Source organism: Pinus tabuliformis, chromosome J, assembly GCF_031772625.1.
Source record: "Pinus tabuliformis cultivar Carrire ecotype Pingquan chromosome J, CPIR1, whole genome shotgun sequence".
NCBI classification, from domain to species: Eukaryota; Viridiplantae; Streptophyta; class Pinopsida; order Pinales; family Pinaceae; genus Pinus; species Pinus tabuliformis.
Genome location: NC_142295.1, coordinates 88,569,811 through 88,593,229, shown reverse-complemented (window position 1 = coordinate 88,593,229; position 23,419 = coordinate 88,569,811). Strand labels below are relative to the sequence as shown.

Genomic DNA, 23,419 nt, shown 5'->3' with positions numbered 1-23,419 from the left:
GGGGCTCTTCTAAACTCATTCTGTGGTCTGACAACAGTTTGTTGTATGGTTCTAGGCCGAGTTTCAATCTTAGAAATCCTATTAGATAGGTTTCTAAGTAATGATGTTGTCTCATCTATTTTCTGATCATCGTTTTTGGTCTTTGAGGAAGATCCTTCCTCAGCCTTCATTTTGCTTTCAGCCTTTTCAGCCTTGGCTTTGAGTTTAGATGAAGCTGGTCTATTAGCCTCAATTTCGATAGCGTTAGTTTGCATACCCTGAAGGGTAGGAGATATCGTTTCCCTCAGCATGATTGCAAAGTCATCATCAAAGGCTTTGGAAAGCCTAACCTTTGCTGCTGCAACAAGAGGTTTACAATCAGGAGGCATTTTGTGGTAGAGTTTATTGAATTGTTTAATGAAATCTGCCACAGGTTCTCCATGGTTCCTTTTAAGCTCTTCAAACTCAGTAAGGTAGTAAACTGCATCGATTTTGACACCCCACTGATTCTTGAATATAGTAGTTAAATCATTCTAGGACTGAATTGAATCAACCCTCAGTTTCCTAAACCATATCCTAACATTTCCCTCTAAATATTGAACAAATAAACACATATATACATCCTCATGCTCTATATTCATATTATTTGCAAAATCTAGGAATGTAGCTAGATGGCCTTTTGCAGACAGGCCAGTTTCACCATTAAACCTGGTCAGGGGTTTCAAATACCCATTAGGAAAATTGTTTAGCTGGTTAGGAAGATGCAGGGCAACGTATCTAGCTTGAAGTATAGGTTGAAATGCCATATCTAAAGATGAAGAAGATGATTCAGTAGAAGAGGTTGGAGAAGATGTAGTGGAGGATGATGAGGCAAGTGGTGAAATAGTGGGTGAAGATGGAGGTGTAAAAGTGGGAGGAGGAGAATGAGAAAGTGGAGGAGGCATAAAAGTTTTCAATGGTGTTTTTATTACTAGCTTCTAAACCTCTGCTTCAACCTGATCTTTACTTTCAAACAGTGGGTTTGAATATACAAAGAAGGTTTCTTCAGGTTGGGCAGAAGTGGATGGGAATGTATAATGAGTGGGGGAGATAAAATCAGTTGGTTTTAGCTTCGGTAAATGTACATCTAGTTCTTCCTCTGACTTGGGAGAATCTGAAAATATTTCAAGAAGTTTGTAAGATTCCAAAGATTGGACTAAGAGAGTTGATTGCAGATCAACTCCTTTAGATAAAAGTTCTAAAACCCTAGGTGTTAGATCAGCCAAATCTAATTGGGATGGAACAAAGCTAAAGGGATCAGAAGTTGGAATATCTTCAGGTTGTAATGGTACAGAAGAAGAAGCAGAAGCTTCAAGTCTCCTTCTAAACGAGGCCTCTCTCACCAGTCTCTCAGGATCAGATAAAGGAGATATAATTTGAGAGTCAGAGTGAGATCTGGTATGTTTTGAAGGAGCCAACTTGGTCTAGTGGAGTCACCAGGTGAATGATTTTTAACCTACAATTTCTTTATTCACCTTAAAGAAAAAATTTTTAATCGTTGTCCCAGGGAAAATAGTTCAATTTTCGCTCCCCGACAACGGTGCCAGTCTGATGTTGTCCTCTGAGATGACTCTAGGTCAGTTAGTCATGCCAAAGCATCTAAAATGTTTTGTTGGTTTTTAATTTTATGGATGACCAATGATATGAATTATTGAAAACAGGTGCTTAAGCCTTAATAGTTACTAAGCTAGATAAAAGGGCTGCTATTTGTCTAGCTATAGTTAAATTAATTTAAAATGAATGAATAACAGAATATTGATGAAGTATAACTTGCTAAATATTCAGACATAATATTTGATTGGTTACAAGCAAAGAACGTTTCCTGTAGAACAAAATATATTCAAACGAATGCAGATTTGTGTGACAATTAATTGATATAGGGGAGTTTATAATAACAAATAGTCTTATAAGCTAGTCCCTAGTTATTGCTGATAAATTCACAGGGGATTTAAGACTGACTGATACTCAGTATGATCTTACCCAGATCTCTGCATAAAGACTTAAATATATGAAGCAATACATAATGAAATAAGCACATATGAAAACTTACAAGAAGACAAAACTATAGAAGGCAAATTCAGAATCCTTTCATTAACTTGGCAAATCTCCAGTTCAACTACAATTCTGTTCTCAAAGCTCATTCAAGGGTTCAACCCTTAATAACTTGAAGGATGAGTTATTTATCCAAAAGGTTCTACTAGATATTTTCAAAACAAAATTACAAAAATAGTACAAAATTGTAGGAATTTCAAAACTGCTAAATGTTGGCACTATCCTTTAGGAATCTATTGATGATGTGGTCCCCAAAAAGTGCTGCTCAATTGTCCTTCAGTTGTTGATGAAAGTTACTCAATAAATTCACACAAGTGATCCCATCAGTCTTCACTTGGTATGGCAAGATTTACCAATTTTCTGTAAACTTCATAAACCTCAGTGTATTTCTCAAAAGTGTGCTTATTTACAAAAAGATGTTTAATTTCATGCTTAATAGTCAAATCAAAATCTAAAGCTTTCAATGCTTGTTTCCCTCTAATATGCCTCTTTATACCTGCAAAGTTTGATTTATTAGTGGCTATGGTATAAAGCTTCTAGCAGTGTTCTTCCACACTGATTAACCTGTCATTTGGGACCTCTAATCCTAACAGTCCTCTTTGATTCAGTAAATTAAATTTAAAATGAAACCTTTGGACAAAAGTATTCAAGGTTTGACACTTAGTTTCTAACTGAGTCAGCAAGTTCTTTTTCTGCAACACCTTCTTGATTTCCAAGATGGTTTTTGTTCTGTCCAAAATTTAAATCTGCTCCAACTCAGACCTTGTTTTTGAGTTAAGAACTCTTATCATGTCTGAAGCCTCACTTGGTTTATCTTTAAGAAGTTGCTTCACTTCATCAATGGCCACCTGGCATCTGTTTATGAGTTCCTCCTGCTCGAAAATGATTTGAATGGAGGGCCATACTTCAGTTATGGCCTGATTGATATCTGCCCATATGCTTTCCTTGGCTTGGGCCAAGGTTTGAGCCATCAATGACTGACTTTGCAACTCTTCAATTCTTTTGTCCAACCTGTGTGTTTTCTACATTACCTCAACATACAAACTATCATTCTTTATTTTCTGAGCTTCCAGATTCTGGAATTTCTTATGAAGCCTTTCATTCTCTTGCTTCTGGTGAGTGAGCTCTTGTGAGAGTTTGTTCAAATCCTCTGCTGTTGATGTAGATTCACCTGTGGCTGATGTAGATTCCCATGCTCTTCTGGATACTGTAATTGGAATCGCTGTGATGGGAGTGTTAGCATGGCGAATTTTTGCTATACCAGCAAGGGTAACTAACCCGATCACAAGCCCCAATTAGACCTGCTTTCGTTTGGAATGGCTAGTTCCAACGGGTTTTAAGGGACCCCATAAACTATAAATGAGTTGAAAGATTGCTTCTGGGAAGAAGACTTCAATTACATCAACAAAATAAAACAACTAACCTCTATGTACTGAATCCTATCTACACTTCTTCTAACTACTCTAGTCTATGTCCTAACTATCCTAATCTATCCTGTAGGAGCATGACAAAAGAGAAGTTAAACATCATATATGAATTCCAAGTCTAAATGAATCAATTACTGGTTCACATAAGAACAAGGCTGCATTAATTCTTAATTGCAATCCAATCATTCATACAGGAATACACATTCCATTTTATGGAAGAAAAGCTTGCAACTGATGTCCAACATAGTTTCAAATCAGGGACTGCTTATGAATTAACTATGATGAAGGATGACATTCGGACAAACAAGGCTAATTATAAGCTGTATCGTTATCAATATGCACAAAAACAAAACACATTTGCATTTATGCCAGCAACAACACCCTGTCTCAAAACACATGAAAGCAAAGGATCTTAAATATGAAACAAAAGGCTCCTCATTGAACCAAAACAGTCTCCTTTATTCATAATAAATCAAAGCTGTTTTCTGCCAAACAAAAAGCCCTTCTCTCCTATCCGGAGGGAATATTTATGCAGCCGGAAATGACTCTCGGTCTTCCCTTAACCCTTTCGCCTTCCCCTTGTTCTCTTTGATATACAGATCAGAATACACAGATGTAGAACAATCGGTGTCACTGCTGACACGTAGAGGGAATTTTCTGTCACTGGAGCGCTTCATTTCCTGGGGAAATGAATAGATGTTGATTAGAAGAGGATGACTGTGTGTCATCTCTTCATGATGAAATCTGGGGCAATTTCGCTTTCGGAATACACAGGCAACACATGGAAACCGACTGAGAATGCCAAAGGCCTGCTCTTTCAATAGAACACACCCGCATATATGAGTTCTCCGGATCCGCTTATGCATCCTTTACTCCTCGCCTACAGAGATAATAGACACCAGTCATGCTTATGAAAATACGACAGAAATGCTTAAAAACATAAGTCTTGCCTTCATTGAATGTTTATTACATCAGAAGGAATAAATGTGAAGGAATAGGCCCCTTTTTTCTAATTCACGCATTGATTAAGTCCCGCAAGCGTAAACTCGATCTATATTGAAAATCGTCGTATAACACAGAACCGGATCTAAAATCTAGACTTGAAATATTATATACGGGGACCTATACCCTATCGGGTCCGCCATATCGCATCGCATCATGCCATGTGTTTGGGCTTAAAGCTATGTCGATTGCGCCTTTCGATTGGCCGGACCTGACATACATATATGTCATGGTTCATAATCCTTTCGGGTTCGCCGCATAAGACTCCTCTTTGAAAAACCCCGACCCCAACATATTATCAAAAAACACGGGAAAACACGGGAAAACCCCGTGGCTGAGCCATAGGGTCGGACTTGAAAATTTACGCACCCGCATTAATAGTTATCGGCGGGTCCGGTATGGAGTGGTGTGCCTTATATATAACCCCGGGAACTCGCCGATTGCAATGTGCGATGGGGCTTCGGACCTGATGCATATATATATGTGTGTTAATACCGCCGACGGGTCCACAATGTTAGACTCCCTTTGAAAAAACCCCGCCTTCAATATTTTTCGAAAACAAAGAAATATACGGGAAAACCCGAGTCTGGTCATTAGGCCGAGCTTGAAATATTATATGCCTGGCTCTATAATCATCGGCGGGTCCGGGTGATAATGGTGCGCCATATATACAACCCCTGGGTTCCGCCGATAGCGATAAGCGATTGGGGGGGCGAACTCGATAATATATATATTGTAGTTGATAGCCCTGTCGGGTCCGCTAAATCGCATAGGCTTTATGGCTTGGCTTTGACTCCCGCTGATTGCGATATGCGATATGGTCTTGGACTCGACATATGTATGAAATATGGTTAATAATGCCGTCGTGTCCGGACTATAGTAATGCGTAGTGTTGATTGTGATAGGCCAAAAAAGGGGTGATTTATGCATTTTGTGAAGTGTTTGCTTTGTAAAGGGTTATAATGGAATAAGGTGCGATAGAAGGTTTTTGGAGGGTTGGAAAGGTTCCGATGGAGGAAATGAATGGAGGTTTAGGAGGGGCTAGAGATAAATCATGCAGCAAATATCTAAAGAGGGGGTTCAACCATTAAAAAAATTGAAGATTTGACTTGTCAAAGGATTAAAGTCCCGAGGATAAAATAGGTCATTCGGAGGGGTGCAAGATCAACTTCTAGGGGACCCATTCAAAATTGCTACTAGGGCAAATTTTAATAGGGTGGTGGTTGTGGCCACAACAAATGGCGAACCGCTGGGCAAACTAGTTATCTCTGTTTCCAAATAAACCTTGGATCAATAGAACATCAGGGTGTTGAGATAAACTTGAAATGCAAACTGTATAGATGGACAAGCATGGGTTCCACTTCAACATTAATTGCTTCAGGTGGGATAGAGACAAATAGCTTCTACTTACTGATAGGGTTTTGACAGGCATTCTCCAATGGCAGTGTTATGGGGTTTATTGACCTTCCTTTACCTGTTTCCCACTTTCAAAAATCCTTTTGGGGCCATCACTGGTCTGTCAATACCTGTTTAGGTGTGTACCTCAGCTCTTTATTGTTCATCAAACTTGATGTAGATATGTTTATCTGCACTTTATATAAGAATTTCAGTGCTATATTTTCATATGATTGAATGGGGCGCAGTCATGGATCTTGCCATATTTTTAAACCGCTTAAGCAAGGTTGGGCTTGTTGTGTCAACTGGTACTCTGAGCCCAGCAACAGTCCCTACTCTAACCGGCTTCCCAAACAACCTGTCCTTCCAGATTGGTACAAGGACTTGACATTTCATTTTCTTTTAAATAAGTCCTTCCAGTTTCAGGCACAAGGACTAGAGCACAATTGGATTTGCCACAGGGTATATGACAGTGAGCTTAGCCCATGAAAGGAGTTTTACTTGTAGATAACAGGTATTGGACAATTTAGTGTGGTGGATGGGACCAATGGAGAATGACTGTAAACCTTACACGCAAGTATAGGCTAGGTTAGAGTGGGATTTGCTAAAATGCAACGTTCCTCCATGCCAGTCCAACTGCAGTTACACATTTTTTGTTTTATAAAGATGCCCCTACATGCTCCGGATATCCAAGCTATCAACAGATCTCATCTAGTTCCCAACAAATGCCAATGAGTGGCTTCGGTTTGAGTTCCACCGCTGATTTTCCAGTTCTCATGGGCTCATTGAAAATTGGTTTGGTTTGCAAGGTAATGATGGATTTAGGATCAGTAGACTCATCAACAGGTTAATGAGGGAGGCAAAAGCTGAAGGTGGCGAATGAGGGCAATCTGAAAAAGGTAAAAATAAGATTGGAGGACCGAAATCAGTTGGTTGAAAAGGACTGCGATTCAAGACAGAAGCAAAATGAACTTTGCAAAAAAGCAAAGAGAGGAAAAGACCGAAATGTAACTAAACTAACAACAGAAATGAAAATGAATTCTAACCTACTCAGGAGGTAACCACCATGTGGTGGCTACTGGAAGTATCTTTTGAGATGCTGGCCATTAACAGGGAGTTTTTCAGTTTCTCCCTGTAAAGTTTTCAATCTGTAAGTTCCCTGACCAATTTTTTCCACAACTTGGAATGGGCCCAGCCATAAGTGTTGGAATTTCGTGTGTTTACCTTTTGGCTCACTCAACTTGTCCCATTTTAGGACTAGCTCTGCTACTTGGAAGTCTGTATCTCCTGCCAGATGATGATCAAACCATCTTTTTACAATCATTTGGTGATTCCTAAATTTATTTATGGCTTTATCTCTTAATTCCTCCAACCTCATTAGTTGGTTGATCCTCTCTTGAAGTAAGGTAGAAGGGGTTTCTCTTGAAGCTTGGGAGAGCTGTAAAGAGGGAAGGGTAATGTTGGGAGGTAGGATGGCTTCTTGTCCATAGACGAGGAAGTATGGGGAGTTTCCTAAGGCCACTTTTGGGGTGACCCTATCAGCCCAAAGGGCATTTGTTAAAGCGTTGTTCTAGTTCCTCTAGTTGTCTGCAACAGACTTACGGATTATGCGTATGAGGTCCTTATTTGAGGACTCTGCAACTCCATTTCCCTGGGGGTAATAGTTTGATGCATATCTTATGCGAATTGATTTATCAATAGCAAATTCAGTCAGTTTCAGTGATGAAAAGTAAGAAGCATTATCAAATATGAGAGCGTCAGGGATGCCATACCTGTTGATAATGACTTTTTCAATGAATGATATTACCTCATCTTCATTTACCTTTCGAAGCGGGATGGCTTCAGTCCATCTGGTGAAGTAGTCGGTCGCTGTGAGTATATACTTATGCTGCTGCGAAGAGTTTGGCGTGATTTCGCCTATGACATCTAGGCCCCATTGCTGGAATGGGCGACAAATCATAACGGGCCTGAGGGGAACAACTGGCTTTCTTTCTCATCTTGTGGTGGTTTGGCACACCTTGCATTTCCGAGCGTAGGCATGCGAGTCTCTGAACACTATGGGCCAATAATATTCGGCTCTTAATATTTTGCGAGTAGTGGTCTCTTCACCATAGTGACCACCTGCTGGGTCGTCATGCATTTCCTTCAAGACATGGTCGGCGTCATCCTTTTCCAAACACCTTAGCCAGATTCCATCATAATTTTTCTGTACAATGTGTTATTGGCCAAATGATACTGATTAGATTTCAATCTGAGCGCTCTCCTTTGTGATGCGTCCATGTTTTCAGGACATGATCCCCATATTAGATAGAAGCGTATGTCGTAATACCACGAATCAGGATCTAAAAGGGCTTCCGACGTTTCGCGCTCACACATCAGCGCTTCATTAATCCGTAGGGGTTCCTCCCTGAATTCCATTTGTGCATATTACATGCTCTGCGCTTATGGTTTTTCGGACGCCCCTTCTTTATCAGCGAAGGCTTTTGCTGCTAGCCTGCACAGTCCCTGCCCTCGAACTATCTTTGCCGGCTTAATCTCGAGGTCGAACTCTTGAAGTGCGGTTATCCAATTTCCTCTCCGTTCACCCATTTCTTTCTACACGAAGAGGGCTCTCATAGCAGGATGGGGAACGATTACTTTAGTCCTGGCCTTTAATAAATAAGGGCGGAAGTGTTTTACGGCTTTGAAAACCGCAAAGCCTTGTTTCTCCACGTCTGGGTAGTTCAGTTCGGCCCCTTGAAGATTAGAGCTCATATAAGAAATAGGGACTTCATTGCCTTCATCATTTTTTTGTGTGAGTATTGCGGCATACAAAACATTAGAAGCAAAAGTGTACAAGAAGAATTCCTTGCCGAAATTGGGACTGACCAATGCAGGAGCTTCCGCGATGGCTTCCTTGATTCGCTAAAATGCTTTCTTGGCTTCATCGCTCCACTTATACACAACGTCTTTCTTCATCATCCGCTGCATGGGGCGCACTATTTCTGCGAAACCTGAGACAAATTTCCTAATGAAATTGATCTTCCTGAAGAAAGATTGCATTGCCCTTTTGTTTGCATGGGGTTGTATTCTCATGATGGTCTCTATTCTTTCAGGATCAATAATAATCCCTTCTTTAGAGAGGATATGACCCAGTAATTTCCCTTTTGTGACTGCAAATATGCTCTTCTTGGGATTCAACGATATTCTGTTTCTTCGACATCTTTTGAAAATTTGTTTCAGGTGATGAACATGATCCCTTTTGCGATATGAATACACAATAATGTCATCCATGTATACCACTACTGATATGTTAATCAACCCTCGGAAAGCTATATCCATAGCTCTCTAGAATGTGGCGCCCGCATTAATAAGTCCAAAAGGCATTTTACGATATGCGTAAGTGCCCCATTTAGTGTTGAAGGTTGTCTTAAGCTGATCCCCATTAGATACCAACACTTGATTATATCCTGAAAACCCATCTAATAGGGACAACATTTCAGACCCAGAAATGCACTGAAGAATGTGCTCCATAGAAGGGACAGGATAGTTATCCTTTTGTGATGCTTTGTTCAGGTTTTTGAAATCAATACACAGCTTGATGTCTCCATTTTTCTTTCTCACTGGCACGAGATTGGCTACCCAGCGTGTGTGTCTGACAGGAAAGATGATTTTAGCATCCAACATTTTGTTTAATTCTTTCTTCACCAACGGTTCTAGGCTTGGATGCATCTTACAAAGCTTTTGTTGGTAGGGCCTAGCCTCCTTTTCCAAAGGAATTACATGCTGCATAATGCTGGTATCAAAGGTTTTTAGGTCTCCATATGTCCATGCAAAGACGTCCTTGTATTCTTTAAATAGCTTGACAAATGCAACCTTTTCTTGTGGAGAGCACCCCAAGCCCAGATTGACGTTTTTTGGGTCTTCTTTGGTTCCCAGGTTGACTGATTCATACTTCATGGATGAGCTATGCGTTTTGCAGTTAGTCGGCTTCTTGAATTTATCATGCAAGTCATACAAGTGCTCCATCTTAACAACTGACTTGGGAATCACATTGGGCTGATCCTTTTCCTCATCTTCCCTCTCGCTCATAAGCCTGTCATGTTCTTTCTCACCAATGACTGCGTTTTGAATGTCTTCTCGCAATGCAAGAACTCAAGGATTTGCTCGTCATCTTCGAACACTTGCCAATTTGAGATGTTATCAGGCACGGATGGTCTGAAAATCAATTCAACATAACATTTATTCTTCTTCAATCTAAAATTAGGCAAAAGTTTAGCAGCCATACTAGCCATCAGATCAACATCTTGGTTTTGCCCTCGAGGTATGTATGTGATATTAAAAGAATCAAAACTGTCAATTAAGCTCCATACCTCATGCTAGTACCTTACCAGGTGTGGTGAATTGCAGTGTATCCTTTTCCTTACCTGATCCACGATTATCTGTGAGTCACCAAAAACTTTAAGATTTTTCACCTTCATATCAATGGCTTTCTTCAGGCCCTGCAACGAGCTTTCATATTCTGCCGTATTGTTGGTGCATGCAAACTCCAATCGCCTGGCCATCAAATGTTGGTTCCCCTGCGGGTCAATGAGAATGCTCGCAACACCTGCACCTTCAAGGCAGTTAGAGCCATCAAAATAGTGTCCAAAATATAGAATTTAATGTTACATCAATTGAACTGCTATCTATGAAATTAGTCCTATCATCTACTATAATACAGGATGGTTCATCAGTGGGATTATGGGGGGAAGCTTCCAACTGTGTGTATGTCAAAGTTTCTTCCACTGTTTCTGCATGGAATTCTCCAAAACAGGGTTCTGTAGCATAAACATTGAAACTATAGTTCCCAAGGATAGAGTTGGTAAACATTACAGGTTCATTGGGACCATTTAGTTCCGTTACCACATACTTCATGTATCTTTCTCAATCAACTCTCAGCATATCACCTTTTCCCTTCTGAGGTAGCAAGAGATGGGACCAATCAGTTGAGAAATATCCATTGAGTTTTGCTGACCAATCCTTACTCAACAACATTCCATAAGCCTCGAGTATATCGACTACCACTATATCAATGACTTGTGTGTATTGTGGTTTAGCAGCCATTCGAATTAATACATCTTTCAATTCCCCAATCACTTTCAAATTTGTCTTGTCTAATTGCATAATTCGAGTCCCAATTTTCTCGGGTATCACATGCAGTCTTTTGGCAACAGCGTAAGGCATCACAGTGGACGAGGCACCGGAATCTACCAAGCAATTGTGTACGTTCATGTTGAGGATCTCAAATGTGATAAGGAAAGGTGGAGTCATGGATTTTGATTTCCTCCCTATCATGGCTGCATTGACATCTTGGGTTTTTTGATTCATTTTAGACAAAGTGGCTTCGACAGCTAATGGTATTTGGGCTGTATTGGAGGTGTTGACAGGTTTGGACACTGACTTCTTGGTTTGGCTGCTTGGGATGGTGGGAACTTTGCAGTTCCGCTCATTCATAGCTTTCAAGAGTAGATCTCTTTGCTGCGTTAATTTTAGCAAGTCAAAGTATGTGATATTAGCCCTAAATTTCTTAAGATCATCCACAATATTGTAATCAATGTTATAAACAGGATAGGGCAGAGTAAACATACCAGTTTTGCTGTTTTTAGGTGGGAGTTTACCATTTTGAGTCGCCTTTGTTGCAGTGGGAGCTGTATTATCTTTCTTTGGATGGTTTGCCACTGGGGTATTCTTGGACTGACCACTTGGTCTACCCTTCTCAACAGGAACTTTGGGAGCAGGTGCCTTCAAAGGGTGGACATCTTTCTTTGTTTGGTCTACAGGCTTCATCACACTTGCAAGTGGCCCCTTACTTCGTGTGTGGATTTCATTAGTGTGGATTTTTTCCATACTATGTCCTTCATCATCATAATTCTCATTTGTGTAGAAATCCCACAGTACATTGATTTGAGACTCTTCATCCAAGGGCTCTTCTACTTGGTATTCTTCCTCATTTTCTTGTTCTGGCTCCAGTTCCACTATAGGTTCTTCTTTGTTAAGGAGCGATCCAATAAGAGCCAGCTCTTCCATATTTAGGTTCCCTTCATTGGGTGGAGCAGGCAACACAAGTTGACCCTGACCACCTTCTGTCTTCTTATGATAGAAAGGCTTGAAAGGCTTTCTGTTGTTATAATCTTCTCCATTACCACTAGTATTCCCTCCAGAATTCCTTTTCATATCTATGACTGTGTTTGTCAATTTCTTAATGATCCGATGCAAACCTTCCACATTTGTGGTGTCCCTTTCTTTGCCCTCAGCCACTTTGTTATCATTCCCACTACTTTTCTTGGATGATTGAGAGGCTTTCTTTCCTTCAATCGTATGATGACATGTTGTGAGACTGATCATTTCATTCTCGACTTTTATTGCTTTGTCGATAGCATCTTGTAAGGTTTATGCGTTACTTCTCTTGACCCACATCGCAGTAGGGACAGGGAGAGCGGAGATGTAGAATTCCATGAGCACCTCGTCAATAGGTCTAGCGGTAGCCGGGATTCTGTTGAACAAAGTATTGAACCGGATGTTAAAGTCCTTGACCCTTTCTTTAGTGTCCATTTTCAAACAGGAGAGCTCTAAAACTAAGGCCGCAGGCGTTTTGTCATCGCCAAACTTGTCTAAGAAAGCCTACTGAAAAGCAGCCCATGAGGTGATTGATCCTATTCTCAAGCTAAAGTACCATGTGGAAGCCGAACCAATCAGAGTAAAAGGGAACAAGCGACATACCACATCCTCGTCGGCTACCCCTAACATGCGCACGGCTAGAAAGAAAGAGTGAATATGATTATCAGTAGTGTCTCCCCTCTCAGGGTCGAATTTAGGCAATACTCTTTCTGCATTCTTGGGTAAGGGATGTTGCTACCCAGGTACCGCTACAGCATCTTGTGCAAGCCAGGGAGGGAGTGTTCCTATAGGAGGTGGGGGGTGATTCCCACCTGGAGGAGGTGGTGGACGCTGATTTCCACCCGGAGGGGGAAGTAGAGGTTGATCCCACCTAGAGGGGGAACGTTAGCCATGTTATGGATATGGAGGTTCTGGTTGAGGGTTTCTTCGTTAGGGTTTTCCAAATCAGGCCAGGGATTGCCTTTAGAAGGGGAATCCTCAGGAATTTCTTCCCAAGGAGAGTCGATACTTTGCAAAGAATCAAACACAATATCTTCAAGAGAAGGGGCCGCAGATGTCTCTTTGTTTATGTGGTAGACCCTTGGCTTTCTTCTTGCTGTCGGAGGTAAACACTGAAAGATAGGGAGCTGTGATAAGGAACGAGCGTAAGCCCGAGTAAGTCTTCTGACTGGTTGTTCCTGAGTGACAGGGTACTCCCACAGTGTCTCTTCCTTGGGTGACCCAAACACGGGACTTAAACACGGGACTTAGATTTCCTTACTTTGCTTCTTCGAACTGAGGCTTTTCCAAATGGGAGGAGGGATCTTTTAGACCTTTACGTCCCATGCATTAATCTTTTTGAGTCCATGCATGGCATTTATAGATGAATCTTGAAAAGCTGTGGACGGTGGTTTAGGCCCTCCTTCTAGCGCCAATTTGTTAGCTAGGAAAATTTTCGCTATACTAGCAAGGGCAACTAACCCGATCACAAGCCCCAATTAGACTTGCTTTCGTTTGGAATGGCTAGTTCCAACGGGTTTTAAGGGACCCCGTAAACTGTTAAATGAGTTGAAAGATTGCTTCTGGGAAGAAGACTTCAATTACATCAACAAAATAAAACAACTAACCTCTATGTATTGAATCCTATCTACACTTCTTCTAACTACTCTAGTCTATGTCCTAACTATCCTAATCTATCCTGCAGGAGCATGACAAAAGAGAAGTTAAATATCATATATGAATTCCAAGTCTAAATGAATCAATTACTGGTTCACATAAGAACAAGGCTACATTAATTCTTAATTGCAATCCAATCATTCATATAGGAATACACATTCCATTTTATGGAAGAAAAACTTGCAACTGAAGTCCAACATAGTTTCAAATTAGGGACTGCCTATGAATTAACTATGATGAAGAATTACATTCGGACAAACAGGGCTAATTATAAGTTGTATCGTTATCAATATGCACAAAAACAAAACACATTTGCATTTATGCCAGCAACAACACCCTGTCTCAAAACACATGAAAGCAAAGGATCTTAAATCTGAAACAAAAGGCTCCTCATTGAACCAAAATAGTCTCCTTTATTCATAATAAATCAAAGTTGTTTTCTGCCAAACAAAAAGCCCTTCTCTCCTATCCGGAGGGAATATTTATGCAGCTGGAAATGACTCTCGGTCTTCCCTTAACCCTTTCGCCTTCCCCTTGTTCTCTTCGATATACAGATCAGAATACACAGATGTAGAACAATCGGTGTCACTGCTGACACGTAGAGGGCATTTTCTGTCACTCTTCATGATGAGATCTGGGGCAGTTTTGCTTTCGGAATACACAGGAAACACATGGAAACCGACTGAGAATGCCAAAGGCTGGCTCTTTCAACAGAACACATCCACATATATGAGTTGTCCGGATCCGCTTATGCATCCTTTACTCCTCGCCTGTAGAGATAATAGACACCAGTCATGCTTATGAAAATACGATAGAAATGCTTAAAAACACAAGGCTTGCCTTCATTGAATGCTTATTACAGCAGAAGGAATAAATGTGAAGGAATAGGCCCCTTTTTTCTAATTCATGCATTGATTAAGTCCCGCAAGCATAAACGCGGTCTATATTGAAAATCGTCGTATAACACATAACCGGATCTAAAATCCGGACTTGAAATATTATATACGGGGACCTATATCCTATCGGGTCCGCCATATCGCATCGCATCGTGCCATGTGTTTGGGCTTAAAGCTATGCCGATTGCGCCTTTCGATTGGCCGGACCCGACATACATACATGTCGTGGTTCATAATCCTTTCGGGTCCGCCGCATAAGACTCCTCTTTGAAAAACCCCGACCCCAACATATTATCAAAGAACATGGGAAAACACGGGAAAACCCCGTGGTCGAGCCATAGGGTCAGACTTGAAAATTTATGCACCTGCATTGATAGTTATCGGCGGGTCCGGTATGGCGTGGTGTGCCTTATATATAACCCCGAGAACCCGCCAATTGCGATGTGTGATGGGGCTTCGGACCCGACGCATATATATCTGTGTGTTAATACTGCTGGTGGGTCCGCAATGTTAGACTCCCTTTGAAAAAACCCCGCCCTCAATATTTTTCGAAAACAAAGAAATATACGGGAAAACTCGAGTCTGGCCATTAGGCTGGACTTGAAATATCATATGCCCAACTCTAGAATCATCGGCGGGTCCGGGTGATAATGGTGTGCCATATATATAACCCCTGGGTTCCGCCGATAGCGATAAGCGATTGGGGGGGCAGACCCAATAATATATATATTGTAGCTGATAGCCCTGTCGGGTCCGCTAAATCGCATAGGCCTTATGGCTTGGCTTTGACTCTCGCTGATTGCGATATGCGATATGGTCCCGGACCCGACATATGTATGAAATATGGTTAATAATGTCGTTGGGTCCAGACTATAGTAATGCGCAGTGTTGATTGCAATAGGCCAAAAAAGGGGTGATTTATGCATTTTGTGAAGCGTTTCCTTTGTAAAGGGTTATTATGGAATAAGGTGTGATAGAAGGTTTTTGGATGGTTGAAAGGTCCCGATGGAGGAAATGAATGGAGGGTTAGGAGGGGCTAGAGATAAATCATGCAGCAAATATCTAAAGAGGGGGGCTCAACCATTAAAAAAAATTGAAGATTTGACTTGGCAAAGGATTAAAGTCCCGAGGATAAAATAGGTCATTCGGAGGGGTGCAAGATCAAATTCTAGGGGACCCATTCAAAATTGCTACCAGGGAAAATTTCAATAGGGTGGTGGTTGTGGCCTTAATAGGGAGCTATAGCTAACTGATTAAATTGCTCTTTTTCCTTAAGCAATTTCTCAATCTGCTCCTCCATAGTTTTTATCTGTACATTTTGCTCAATTATCAGTTTGAGCATTTCTTCCTTGTGCTGTTCATTTTCTGCTATCTCCTTGGTTTGGGGGTCCGCTGTAGAAGGCAGTTTCCACTGTTTTCTCAATAATGCAATATCTGTGTTCTTCTTTCTAATAATATCTTCAGCAGCTTTGACATCGGTAGGGTCATATCTAATTTTAATTACTAAGTCCTCCAATGACTTAACCTGTTGGCCTTAGCTAAAGATGATATTTTCTCAATCTTTAATTGTGACTGCACATTTGACAATGCAGTTTTAAGCTTTGACAATGCCATAGCAGTGTTGGTCATGGTTGAGAATAACATGTCACCAGAATGCCTATGGATGTCCATTTGATAATTGGATGTATCTGATTAGCGTCAAATGTAAATACAATTTTCTTGTAATCAGAGGAACCTTTAGGAAAAGGCACTTGAACCTGCAGAAAGGTCATTTGCTTTCTTCCCTTCTCGCTGTCAAATCCTGTCAACAACCTATGCTGTGAAGTGGAAGTCTGCTTCCAAAACTGTGCATAAACATTAGCTTGCAAAGCTTCGTTCTTCTGCTTGATTTCAAGGAAGTTAGTGAAGACATTTGACTCCTCTGTTTCACTTGCTCTTGCAGATTGAGTAATTTCTAGCAAATTTTGTGAAGTAGAAGGAGGAGTAGTAATCATAGGTTCCTCTATCCCTATGGATACATGTGAATCATCCAAATTGATGATAATAGGCTCCTTTTGGACCTAAGTAGTAGTAGTAGTAGCCCTTTGATTCAGTCCTTGATTTCTTCTGATAGTGGATGAATTCCTTTTCTCCAATTGTTGATGATGATGATCCTTCCCTAGGCCTCTTGTCATGCTTAGTTTGAGAAGTAGGAGTCTGAAGAGTAGAAGGAGGTAAAACTTGTTCTTTTGCTTCTTGAAGAGTATTCTCTTCCCATTGTTCCTGATTTCTGAACTTCTCAATCTCTGGCCTAGGTGTATGATTGTAAGGAGTGGTTTTGAGTTCCACCCTTAAGTCTGAAATAATTTTGAATGGATCATAGGACCAGGTGAAGATGGGTTGGAAACCCATCTGTGTTAATATATCAACTGCCTCTAAACCAGCTAAATAGGTGTTACAAATGAATGATCCAACCTGTGCCTTTATCTTGAACTGTGATCTCGTCTTCCCTTAGATGAAATGAAGCTCATCCATATTCATCATTTGCCCGATATATTCCAGAGAAAATTCTCATTGGAACATATTTTGGCAACTTATATGGAGCCAACTCGCAGCCATATACTCCGATCTCTGTGTAGTTTTGGTAAAGATACCAGTCTCTTGCTGAATCGATCATTGAGGTGCAGAATCCTTTTAATTTCTGTGCTGATTCTGGGTTCACTCTGACTGCTGAGAAGCTGTGCAACTAGGTGAATGAAACAATCTATGAAGTCTGAAAATCTAAACTTAGTTGAGTTCTTTCTAATCAATGAGGTCCAGGGAATAACTGCTTGATTCTCTTGTTGATCATCCTTCTTGTGCAAAACAATAGGCAACCTGTCTCCCTTGCTGAAAAATAAACATATGAAATAGGGTAGAGGAGTATCTAAACACTCCAGTAGTGAGGTTCATCAATTGCTCATGCATAGCTTTAGCCAAGAATTGACTATAGTTATACATGAAGGCAGGCTTGTTTTCTTTAGAAAAGATGGACAGATAGCCTAGGATAGCTTCATCTACCCATTGGTCTGATTAGTAGCCTAACAAGCAAGAAATAAGGGAAATTATATGTTTGGCTCTTTCAGGGAACATAGATGCTGGGTAAGGAGGATTCTTCTTGGGGAGCTCAACATCTTCAGGGAGAAATATCTCAAAGATTTGAGCTCTCTGAGGGAAGGTCAACTTGTGATATAGGTCGATTAAGGCTGCAGTGAAGAAAAAGCTAAGGGAGTCACTCTCAGGTATCATAAGCATTTTGTTTATGGTTTCTGAAGTGATACTTATTAGAATGTCTCCATTCTGAGCTACCACTGTTCTTTGTAAAGGATTGTATTTGGATTGGCACCAGATAACTAAATCAGGAAAGGAATAAGTTTGGGGAAACATATACAGAGGTAGATTGGATTCCCATAGGTTTATTTCATCCTCAGAATCAAAGTAACTCTGCTTCAGCCAGTTGTGCAATTCGAACATGTCGAATTCACATTCAATGTCTGCAATTTTAAAGTATTGGTCGGCTAATGGGATATGGTCCAGGTCCAAGGTATCAGAGGCCTTTGGGGTTCCCTGAGTTGTAGAGGAGCTAACAGAAGGCTTGTCCTTTTTCTTGGGAGCCATGGTATCAGACTAAAATGGTGAATGGCAGAAAAGTGAAAAGGTAGGCTAAGAGGATGCTTACAGATATAGACTTGGCTTGGCAGAGAATTTGCAGAAAAGAAACAGAGAACAGAAACAACGAAGATATGTTAAGGAAAAGCTATTATAATGGGGGAAATGGATATTTATAAAAGGATCAGGCTACCGTTACAATAGAGGCAGTTGTTGATTGCTAATTGGGAATTGAATGCATTAACGGGAAAGAAGATCAGCAACGGGAGGGAATCAATGGCGACAATGGATATGTGAGAACGGATAGGCGATAACGGTTGAGGGCACGTGGCATGGAGTGATTGGAGGCGGATGGCGCGAGAGGAGTGATCGTTGGCATGGTATCGGGAAGCGCGGGAAGTGTAAATAGCGAATTTCGGAGGGGGGGTAGTGGTAAGTGGTTTGGAGCGAGGGGGTGCGAAGCGTTGAGGATGTGACACAAACACGAGGGGCCCGCACAGGCAAAACTGTTTTTCGCACCCCCCTGCCATTATCTCGTTTCATGGCGAGGGGGTGTGAAGAGGCTTCCCTGCCATTGATTTCAGCGGGGAGGCCTATGACCGTCGATTTTTTCCCAATCTTTATCACTTGCCGACAAAACAATTTTGTCGCATATGACTTTTGCTAAAAGCATAAAGCATGTTTATTTACAAATGAATTAATCAACCCTTTAACAAAGTAATTAAATATTAATGAAAAATTAATATAACTAGAGTGCGTTTAGACTAGCTGCCCTTCAAAAAATATTTAACTAATCTAAAACTTATCTAATATAACCCTAGGCCAATTTTTGAGCATATTAGGCCTTTCATTTATCCTAATCTATCCTATCTTCTAATGTTCAACCAAGATTAAACTGTTTGGTTGAACTTATTCTCTAGTCTAGAACAAAAATTTAAATGATCTGATCAAAGATTAAATAGTTTGATTCAGATCAGAAGAAAAGGTTGTGGTATAAAAACAAGCTGCACACAGACCTTTATTATTACAAATGGAATTTATTCATGAAGTGGCATTTAAACAAGCACACTTATACATATCTTTTGATTTTCTTTTGATGAGGTTCTATTTCATCTTTTTCTTTTTTTATAAAATAAAAACTAACCTGTCAAAAATAAAGCATGTTACAACAGAAACCATATTTTCCCACCTCCCACCCGCAACATCCTCCATGTGTTTGGGTTTGCATTCGCTTTGGGATTTTTTGCGTGCGTAATCATATAAGAAAACATATTTATATTGATTCGATGATATGTTGGTTGCACTGGCTTTATGATTACACTTAATATTAGCTTCGTTGTATACATGTTAGGGTAGGATGCATCGCATGTTCATTTTCTTATCAGAACTAACATCATATGATATTTCTCATGGTAGATTAGATGCATTTAGATTAAATTTGCATCATATTTATTTTCCGGTTGATTTTATGGCCTAACACTAAGCATGGGTGATCATAAGACACCATAGAAACATGCTTCCCTATGCGTTTAGTCTTTGATATGTGTAGGTAAAAGGTCTACAGTAACCAAGAGATTGCTGGTGTTATCATGACCTCCAGTTCAAGTAGCTTTGTCCACTTGTTCGAGAGCTCATGTCCCAATTGGAGCCACATGTTACCCACTATTTGGTGGGTGATATCCCTAGGAGAAAAGTTTTCTCCATGATGGTCCTTAGCCGACAACCAACAACCCCTTGCAACCACCAACTAGCTCATTGTGCCATTTCTCCGCCACCTGAGCCAACCATGTGGTCCCTCACCCACTGTCATGATCGTATGTTTGAAGGCGGGCCTTTCAAACCTATAGGTAAGCCTTGTCATTTGGTGATTGAGTATTTTTGTTTACTTATCATGGAAACTCTTGGGCATGGATTAAGGGGAGGTTTTGGCGGAAAGAATGGACTAGGTTTGTGTTCTTGTCCCCTATGTCTCTTTTGGATGTTAACCTTGGACCCTAGTCCCGTGGGATCTCTTTTACTGAACTTTGGGCTTTAGGGATGGTACCACATGGGAAACCTCAATTTTGGTTCCGTGGTCCCGCTCCCCGATCCACATAGATCACCCCCCTTTCGCTCATTATAATCCCATTCATCACTCCTCCCACTTGGGTCCACATTCCTCCATTGGGTCCACAAAGGGTCAGCCACTCCCTCCCCTTTGCCCACACCTTGGGTCGGGCCTGAAACGATGCCCGGAGGTTGATGCAAAAGGAAAGAAAAGAAAAAGCATAATTGGCCACATTCAACAGGAAATTGTACCACAAAATGCAAAAGATGGCCAAGCAAACACATTTAGCACGTGGGCAAAAGCCAATACATGAGCTATACCCCCTTCCATGGCCATCACCCTGGTTCCTATGGGTCCTAGATGAGCCTCCTTTATCATTCAGGAACCCATGATTGTCCCAACCCCTTGTGGGCGATGAACTGCTCCACCTTAAAGGGGGTATCCACTGCTATATTTTACACATCATGCTCTCGTTCCCTTGAGCCCCGAGCAGTTAACCAATGAAAAAATCATAAAAGGCAAAAGACATATGATGAAGGGTGGAAAAATTAAGGTCGGGGTAACTCATGTACCATGATTGCTCCCTCGTACACATCATTTACCCAGTTTCATGTTTAATTCTTTTGCAAAACAATTTGCTAAATGCATTGGAAAAATGTTGCTAAGTGCTTTGCCATGTATTTTGTGATGTTTATTATGCAGGAGTATTCACAATTTTACAACTGACATACTTATTAACAAATTGGCTTCCATATCAAAATTCAAAATCCTTCCCAGGCAACTAGAGATAACCAAATGGAAACCTTCAAATATATTAAAGAAATTAGTGTTCACTCTATTTAGACCATACTTTCAGAATAATGTACTAGATTTTAGAGTATACGAGTCTAAGATGCATGTATTAGAAGCTACATAAATTGAATACGGAAAATCCTTCCAACTATAAAGAAAAGAACATAGTTGGATTATACAATGAATCTGATTGTTAGTTGTTTACTGAGTTCTTCAAAGATTTTGTTGCTGTTGACTTCACATTGGGTTTTAGCATTTTCAGCCTAGACCCCAGAATAGAACAATTAATCTGACCCAAAGTCTTTCCTTTCTGTATGCTTCATCTGAGGCTTTTTGAAGCTTCTTCTGGGGCCTCTTCTCCTTCTAGATATTTTGTACCTGAAGCTACAAAAATGCATTCCAGAACATTCAAACTTCCAGCCCATTTTCCACAAGACTGTTTGATTTTGATATTGAGCTGTTGAGACTCGGGGTTCAAATATAAATCCACGCTTATTAGGTGCCCAGATTTTCTCTGTGCCTCTGGATGTTGTATTGGCTGTGCATGTAGCAAGGACACAGCCTCTATGGGATTCATTTTGACTATTTTTCAACGTCCTTCCACAAAACCTTTTTCAAGACCCTTAGCTGACCTTCAATGGCCAAAAATTGACTTATGTTCCCCCCAATAGCTGAATTCGACTTATGCCTGCCCCAAGTCTTCCATTTATTGTTTCCTCGACTTTTAATCTCTACTTAAAAGCTTCTCCTTCATTGTGGCTGTGTCTGGACTCTGTGCAAGTATAATGAAATCCTAAATTTCACCTTTGAGCTGCTGAAATCTTGCACATTAGTTTAGCTTCTGAAGGTGTATTTTGGTATTACAGATTTTAGGCCTTGGTACAATGCACTGTTATAGTAGGTCGATGTTATAAGATTGATCTATTATTTGGTGATATTGAAGGGTGAACAAAACAGTTTGATGAATGCAATTATGAAAGGGGCATTGAGATATACACTTGTGTCAGTTTTTGATATAAGCTGTTTAAAAATTTATTTCCAATTTCAGAAAGAGTACGACCATTGAATTTGACAAAAAGCTCTGGGTATCTTTTCTGCAGTTAGTTAAACAGACTACTGTTCAGGCGACGGGTGTTGCCTCAGGGTTGGTCGAGATGTTGCTAGGAATGGACTTCAAATTGCAAAGTTTATGCTTAAGTTTTGAAGATGAGGAGGATGATGAAGGCTGGGTTTGAACAGCGCCCCTTGACATGATACTGATGCAGCTGATAAACATTAAAGCAAGAAGTTTTAGAAAAACTCTCACGTTTGGTGTGAAGGCTCATTTTTTATTCTTTTGTCATTTTTTCTTTCATGAAAGCTTGATATTAGCTACATGGTAAGCCTTTTATACAGTGCAATGTCTGGAACAGTTAGCACTGTTTTTGTTGTGTACTCTATATAACTCAAATGATAAGAAAGAAATCAAATTCACCCAATAAGAATGCTTAGGTATTGTATCCATGTATATCTTGACTTGTGGGAATGATTTTGAATTATCTGGTGTTTCTGTTATGGATTGAAAGTGATATTTGAGCTTGCTGGAGATTATTCCCATAAAGAAGGGAAAGAAACAAGCAGTAGTTCTTGCAGACAGAAAAGGCTAGAAGGTAGAAGCAGGAGAGCATCTTGCATGTCACACTTCTATTGGCTGTCTTCCTAAATGGCAGTTCGTTGCATGTGAGATCACACCATATATGCTTTGACTAATGGGAATTGTTGATAATGGACTAAATTAGTATTTATCCCTCTATATATGCTTTGACTGATGGGAATTGTTGATAATGGACTAAATTAGTATTTACCCCTCTAGCCCAAAACCAGGTTCTCAAAAGTCGCACCTCAGCTTGTAAGAAGGGTTGGGATCAAAGGAGGTAAGTACCAACCATTCTAACTCAAGACTAGGACCTTCCTTTTGGTAAGACCTTTGAGGACCTTCTATACGACTATCACGAAACACTCCATAGTGGAGATTGTGTCGAGATTTGTCTACTGTATATAAGCAATAAAACTCTCAATAAGTTGAGGCACAGATATTTTGTCAGGGTAAACCCTATTAAAGAGGGATAATTTTGTTTCTTGTGTATAAATGAAAGCCTTTTCAAAGTATCTCATTGTGATTCAAATGGTTTTAAATGACTTCTATACCTAGGAGACAGCCTAAGAAAGCATGTCAAGGTCTAATGAAGCAAATAAATTCCCCAATGAACTAATTAACCTTCTCCAAAATACTTAATGCCTTGTAATATTGTGGATATTTGCTAGCACGCTTATGAATTCCAAGAGGAAAAGGTTTCATTGTATACAAAAGCATGATCAAGTATGTAAAA

At 40.4% G+C, this 23,419-nt stretch overlaps 1 protein-coding gene across 1 annotated transcript in view; it reads left to right on the top strand.

Moving 5' to 3' along the window:
• Window positions 1-22,557, top strand: part of LOC149225650 (Heavy metal transport/detoxification superfamily protein) — a 97,929-nt gene extending 75,372 nt beyond the window's left edge. Inside the window, exon 4 of the mRNA XM_089377236.1 lies at window positions 22,151-22,557. Within this exon, the coding sequence (XP_089233362.1) occupies window positions 22,151-22,285 (135 nt within the window). The 3' untranslated portion in view covers window positions 22,286-22,557. The remainder of the gene's footprint in view (window positions 1-22,150) is intronic.
• Window positions 22,558-23,419: the final 862 nt, after the last annotated feature.